The sequence below is a fragment of the Apis dorsata genome, unplaced genomic scaffold (genome assembly GCF_000469605.1).
Source record: "Apis dorsata unplaced genomic scaffold, Apis dorsata 1.3 scaffold_808, whole genome shotgun sequence".
In the NCBI taxonomy this organism is placed as follows: Eukaryota; Metazoa; Arthropoda; class Insecta; order Hymenoptera; family Apidae; genus Apis; species Apis dorsata.
In genome coordinates, this window is record NW_006263947.1 from 67,924 (window position 1) to 75,206 (window position 7,283).

The 7,283-nt window shown below is 18.7% G+C and overlaps 1 protein-coding gene across 1 annotated transcript in view; it reads left to right on the forward strand.

The window, feature by feature from the left end:
- The window catches only part of LOC102670589 (chitobiosyldiphosphodolichol beta-mannosyltransferase-like), a 16,635-nt gene that overhangs the window by 6,414 nt on the left and 2,938 nt on the right, over positions 1-7,283 (forward strand). Inside the window, exon 7 of the mRNA XM_006623051.2 lies at positions 6,680-6,803. Coding sequence (XP_006623114.2) covers positions 6,680-6,803 — 124 coding nt within the window. The remainder of the gene's footprint in view (positions 1-6,679; positions 6,804-7,283) is intronic.

Genomic DNA, 7,283 nt, shown 5'->3' on the forward strand with positions numbered 1-7,283 from the left:
CAAAATTATTTTATTTTCCCTAGATTTTGATCACGTGATTTTATCTTTTTTTATTCATTGGACAGAATATGAAAAAAAAATGACATTAGTTTTTAATGAATATATATATATATATATATATTCATTATATATATATATATAAATTTCGTTTTCATTCATTTGTTTAAAATAAATTATTATGCATAAATTATGAATGTTAAAATGTGTCAATTTTAAATATGTGAAAGTATGCAAATAAAATACATATATAAATGATTTAATTCAAAATAGTAGTTATGAAAAATTCGGTTAATTTTCTTCAGTCAATACTTACAAATTCCAAAAAAGTAACATTTATAATAAATAATAATACTTTAAAACAATTATGTCGAAAAATCTTAAAATTATATAAACAAAAATTCGATGTGAATAAAATTGATGGAACAGATGAAGGTGCCAATATTTTTACATATATTATGTAAAAATATAAAAAGTTATATATATATTTTGCACATATTTAATATATATATACATACATGAAAAGAAATCCCGCGGAAAAAATATAGATTTGATTGGTCAAAGTGTGAGAAAAGTAACAATTCTCATATACATTTTTTAGCACACTATTTTTTATTTGTCTATATGGATATGCATATTAATATAATAATCCAATTGTCAAAGATAAGCAATAAAATCTATTGAAAGATGACATGCATCTTAATCTCATATAATTTAATAAGTGAAATTTATTGTCTTATTTATACAATAGAATCTTTTTATTTAAAATTTTGAATTATTCAAAGAAAATCTCTTATTATATAGTATGTGATACTGGGGAGATAAAAAAGGGATTCTCCAAAAGCATCAAAGACATAAACTGCCTTAACGAAAGACTTCTTGGCTTTTTTACCATTTTGCGAGATTTCTTTCGAGCAATGAAATATATATATATATATATATATGTTAATGTTAGTATGTTAGTCGTATATATATATATACATAATTCCAAAAATGTTGGAACATATATAAATTGGAGATTTCCAAAGTAAATTTTCCAAGAAATATTTTCTTTTGCAAAAACTTTTGTTATGGCTTTTAACGAATTATTAACAAAAAATATTGGCCAATCACGGAGCGTGTAGCTAATTGAGTTGCAATAGTAGTAGTTGGCTATGTACTGTTGATTGAACACGAACAAATCCAGGTAATATATCTCAAAAAAAGTGTGTTGAATTGTATTTATTTGTTTATTCATTGCTCATGATATTCGATATAATATATATAATTCAATATAATTTTTTATCAATAACAGAATATTTATTATATTTAATTCAACATATTTTCTTTGAAATATGTTACTTGCGCTTGTTCGTGTTCGATCAGCAGTATGTAACAATACTACTGTCGCGATTCGACTAAACTACATATTCCGTGATTAGCTAATGTTTTTTGTTAATAATTCGTTAATAAAATCGTTACAAAAGTTTTTATAAAAGAAAATATTGTTTGGAATTATTTAGGAAATCTCCAATTTATGGATATTCTAACATTTTTGAAACATATATATATTTCATACATTGATAGTTTATATATTGCATAAATTTTCATATAATAATAATAATAATCATTTTTATATGCATGATATCTATTGTGTGCAGATATGATCTAATTTTTTATTTTGATATAGAATAAATAAATAAAATTCCATAGAGAATTAATTTGAATTCATTTGAATTCAAGTGGAATGACGACATTCATAGTGATAAGGAACATATACTTTCCTTGCTTCCGTTCTATATAATTTTATATATATATAATTTTATTAGTAGATGTGAGACTTTCGATGAATACGTGTATCTTTTTGTATTAGATTGTATTTTTTCCAAAGGTTTCCTTTTCATGCTGCACTTGAATCTAGTATATCTGAAGTGTATTGGTGATAACGAAAATAAAAAATAACAATTTCAATTTAATCTAATAGAAATCTAATAGAAAGTCTCATTTTAGTATCGTTTATAGTGCACGCTGGTGTTATTTATTTTCAGAAATCAGAATCATTTATCATCTATAATGTTAATACTATTGATATTAAAATTTATTACTTCAATATATATCGCAATGCGATCTGTTTCAGGAATTTCTATTCCTTCAATTGAAGATAACACATTTTTGAATAACCGACCAATAATTGGCAAGTATTTATTTATGTATTTCATAAATAATTTAAATATTCTAATTTTATATGTAAGAAAAGAATATGATAATAATGGAGGATTCCCATAATTTTATAAAATATTTATTTGTTGTTATGAAATATGTAATAGTCTACGTCAGTGGTTCTTAATTTATATGTGGTTATTTATAATTAATATGTGGTTTGCGAATCTTTAAATAGTCGTAAAATCTTGAGTTATACAAATGAATAACTAAGAGGAATTAATATACAATATTTATTGTTTTATTTATTTAAAATAAATTTTTTCTTTCAAAATTTGAATTGTGAATATTTTAAAAGTTAATTGACAAGATTTAACCAATAATTCTTGATATGATTTTAAGCAACTTTTTTCTTTACAAAAATTTTCATTTTAATTAATTAATTAGTTATTAATTAAACATATTGCACATTTCTAAAATACATAGATTTATGTTGTGACGATATATATATATATATATACGTCGTAATATTAATATATATGTTACTGTGATAATGAATCATCAGAATTGAACAAAGTTAAAAAGTTGAGTCTGGCGCGATATAATAAATCTATGCGCTCTGTAAATAGTCAATTTTAATTACTAATAAAAACTTTGTTTCTATCTTGATTAACTTTTGAGATTAACTCTATATATTTAATGAATATTAAATTTTAAGTTCTAGTAATCCACAATAACGAAAAATTATTTAAAGGATGTCCATGATAAAGAAAAGTTTAAGAACCACTGATCTAATATGAATTTATTTTATGTTTGTAAATTGTTTTTAATTTTTAATTAGCTTTTTTCTTATTTTTAAATTGTACACATTTACTTAATAGAATTTAAAATCAAAATTTTCAAATGATAAACTCCAAATATTCTGTATTTTATAATTATTTATTTATTTTATAATTATTATTTTTATAATTATTTTAGTATTTTATTATAATACAATTTAATTTTAATAGTAATACATAGACAATAGTATTATTTTTTTGTATCAAAATTTTATGAATTAATATTTAAATATTACAATTGCATTGTTTGCGTTTTATATTAGAAAAGTTAGGATTTACAATTGAGTAAATAATAAATTTCATTTTTATCATAAGTATGCTGTCAAATATCAAATATTTCTGAAATTTTTTTATTATTAGTTCTATAAAAGATCTTATATAATCTATTTTTTTCATAATCAGCAAAATACAAAATTTTAATATAAATAAAAATCTACAGCATGACTTTTGAAACAAATTCATTACGGAATAAAAATTTTTTAAATTAATAGGAATTTATTGTTAGAATATTTAATAATTTAATAATACGACAATAGACAAAAATAAAAAATTTTTTTATTATTGTAAATCTAATTTTTCAATCTTGCTGATTTTTTCTACTTATATTCAATTATTTAAAAAGCATATTTATTGATATAGATATTTATCATGAATGATAAAATCTATTATCAAATCTATCAGGAAAAAATAAGTTAAAAATAATATCTATAATATTATAAAGATAAATAATTTTAAAAATCTAATTTTTATTAATCCTAGAATAATATATTTTTCTTTTGGATTATAAATTGAAAAAAATAATTAATTTATCATACTAATATTTTTCTATTCATTAGATAAATTTTTGCGTGTATTCATAACAAATTAACATTATTAAATAATACACTTTTTCTATTTGATTATTTCTTCAAAAGAATTATATGTGAAATGCAAACATGAAATAAAATTCTTTAAAAATTTTTTATATACAATCTTCCGAATTATTAATTATATCGAAGAGAGTTAATAAAAATTAAATCAAGAAAAAAGAAAATTGTTAGTGAAATATGATAAAAAATTGTTAGATGTCACTCAAACTAATTATAAAATTTGCATTTTATATTATTTTATATTTTATATTGTATTTTACATTTTATAAAAATGCCATCAAAAATTTTCTTGCTTCTAGTATGAAGATGCCTTTCTAATTCGATATTGTACAGCCATAAAATTCTCTTTTAACATGCCAACATGTTACATGTCGAAAAAACATATCATTTATATAAATATCACATCTTCAAAATTATCGAAAAGATTTCTACATCAAATAAACTATTACAGTGATTTAATAATAAGTAGTTTCTCATTATACATTATATTATTTTACATTATACATTGTATTATTTTATAAAAATTTAATTAGTATTTATTTGATTAAAAATTATAGAAATATAATAGAACATAAAGAAAATTGAATAAAAAAAAGTCCAAGAAAAAGATTTATTATGATATCTATATTTCATGCCGCAATGTGGTGCTAATAATGGTTATTCGAAATATAAAATATTCGAAATAATTAATTATTAAGATAATTTTATTCGAAATTTTAATTACTTAATTTTTTTAAAATATGTCTAGTTTTGATAGGTACATCAAAACTATAAGTACATATATATATCATATATACATCATAGGTACATATATATACATAAATACACAATTCGTACACGTGGATTGTCAATACAACTAATATTGATAAGAAGTTTCTCGAATGGGATATTTTTTTTTTACTGATACGCGATGTTATATTTATCTAAAGATGTTTGATCAATACAAAAATATCTATTTTTATGAATATATCATTGAAATCAATCAGATTCGTATTTCTTCTAAAAAATTTCTTGTAAAGCATACACTTATCATTAATTTTTACATGACATACTCCTGGACAAAATGATAATATATGGCAAATTTTATGATTTTTAATATTTCTCGAAATTAATGCAATATATACGCTTATATATTTTTTTCTTAATAATATAAGGAAAAGCCTTAATAATCGAAATTAATATTTTTATTTATAAATTTAATTCGTTTATATGAAAAATAATTAGACAGAACGATAATGTAAGAAAAAAATAAATCAATAAAGTCTTGTTATTTAAAAATAAAACAATTTCTTACATATATTATTAATTTGTTCGTATAGCAAATCTGAATTGAATCATAAAAATTGCTTATCTTTAGAAAATAAATGAATAAAAAATATCGATTTTACGAAAGTAAAATAGTAATTTTTCTCAATATTTTTGTCAACTGTATTGTATATTATATTATTATTATATTATATTATTATATTATTATTCATATATTATATTATTATTCATTGCTAAAATTAAATTTGATTTATTATTATAAGATTTTTTTTACCATAGATATATCATTTTAAAATTTTTTTTTTTAAATTTCATTTTTTTTATTAAAGTTTTTGCTTGCATTTGTATGTATAAACATAAGCGATATTATTATATATTTTTTATTATTGCTATTATCATTTTATATTGGAAAATCAATGTTTCTATTTGAAATATTTATCTTATTTATTGTATAATTTCAAATATAATTTTTTATGAATAAATATTCAGAAATTATCATTAACATTAGAATAGAAAGATTTTCAGTTGCAATTAAATTCAGTAAAAAGACATAATTAATATTATGAAAAAAAATTATCGAAAGAATATATTTTAAATTTCTATAAATGCTATTTTTTTTTTAGAAGAATTTCTTTCCATTTTTCAATTTTTGATTAAATTTCATTTTTTATTACCAATGAAATAAATAAGAATTTGAAAAAATTTCATAAAATATTATTTATATATGTAAATAATATTTTTTCTATTAAAATGGAACAATAAAATATAATTTGAATCATATTTGATTAATTTGTATTGTTTTTTCATTCATATTTTTTAAATTTGAAACATATTAAGAATTTCTAATTATTTTGAATAATATTTTTCATAATATAGAACGATTAGTTTTAATTTTCAAATTATATCCAAAAATGTTTTTCACATATTTAATTTATGATATATGAAACATATGGAAAATGCATGACTAAAGTATGTTTTATGTTAGTCTTCATATATCATAATTTTCTCTTTTATAATTTTATATGAGACAAAACTAATGTTCTTATGTCGGTTTTAAGGATTATTATGCTTTTTGCTGCTTAGGCTACTTTTTAGTTTATTTAGAAAGATTTGCTTAATATAAATGCTATTTATGAATATTTTCACCGTTTTTTTTAATTATCAAACAAAAATATAAAATCGATAACACAATTTTTTTATTCTTTTTTATTCTAACTATAAAAGTTTATTTTTTTCGTCAATTTTGGTTCGAAAAATTATTTTTTAAGTTTTCAAATAGCTATAGACAATCATTCTCTATATAGTTATCTATTTCTATATGGAATTGATAAGATTGATTTTACATTAATGTATAACAATTTTTAAATGATTGTTAATGATATTATTTTAATTATATTTCTTTTTTCTCATTGCGAATAGTTTCTTTATATTGTCATGTTATATTTTAAAAATACATAAAGATAAAATTATATCTATCGTACGATATTTAAATATAAAATCGATTTAAAAATTTACATAAATTTATTTAAAGATATTTATATAAATTTTTTCTAAACTGTTTTCAAAAAGGTATTCTATCGCAAGAAATAAGCTATGATTTGAATAAAATATATCCAGGAAAATATGATAGTTATATTGCTGCATCATATGTAAAATTTATTGAAGGAGCTGGTGCGAGAGTTGTTCCAATTTGGTAAGTGTATGACATTTTATATTCTTGTATTTATTTTAATATTTAAATATTTATTATTTTTAATTTTCTAATTTTATTTTTTTATTTATTTTTACAATAATAAGATTTAATAATTAATAAAATTTATTAATAAGATTATAACTATTATTAATAACTAAAACTAAATATAAGATTATTATAATGATAATATATAATATAATTATATATTATGATTAATAAATCAAATTATAATTGTTAATATTATCATCAATAATATTAATATATTAATATAAAGAATTTATAAAATAAATAATTGTATCGAAGTGAATAGCTAATTAACTTAATTAAGTTAGTTATTTCCATATATATATAAGAATTAATTAATATATGTATAATTAATTAATAATAACGTAAATAATTTTTGATCATAAATATCTAATATTAAATTTTTAATACAAATTATATTAATATATAAATTAAATAACTAATGAATACATGATA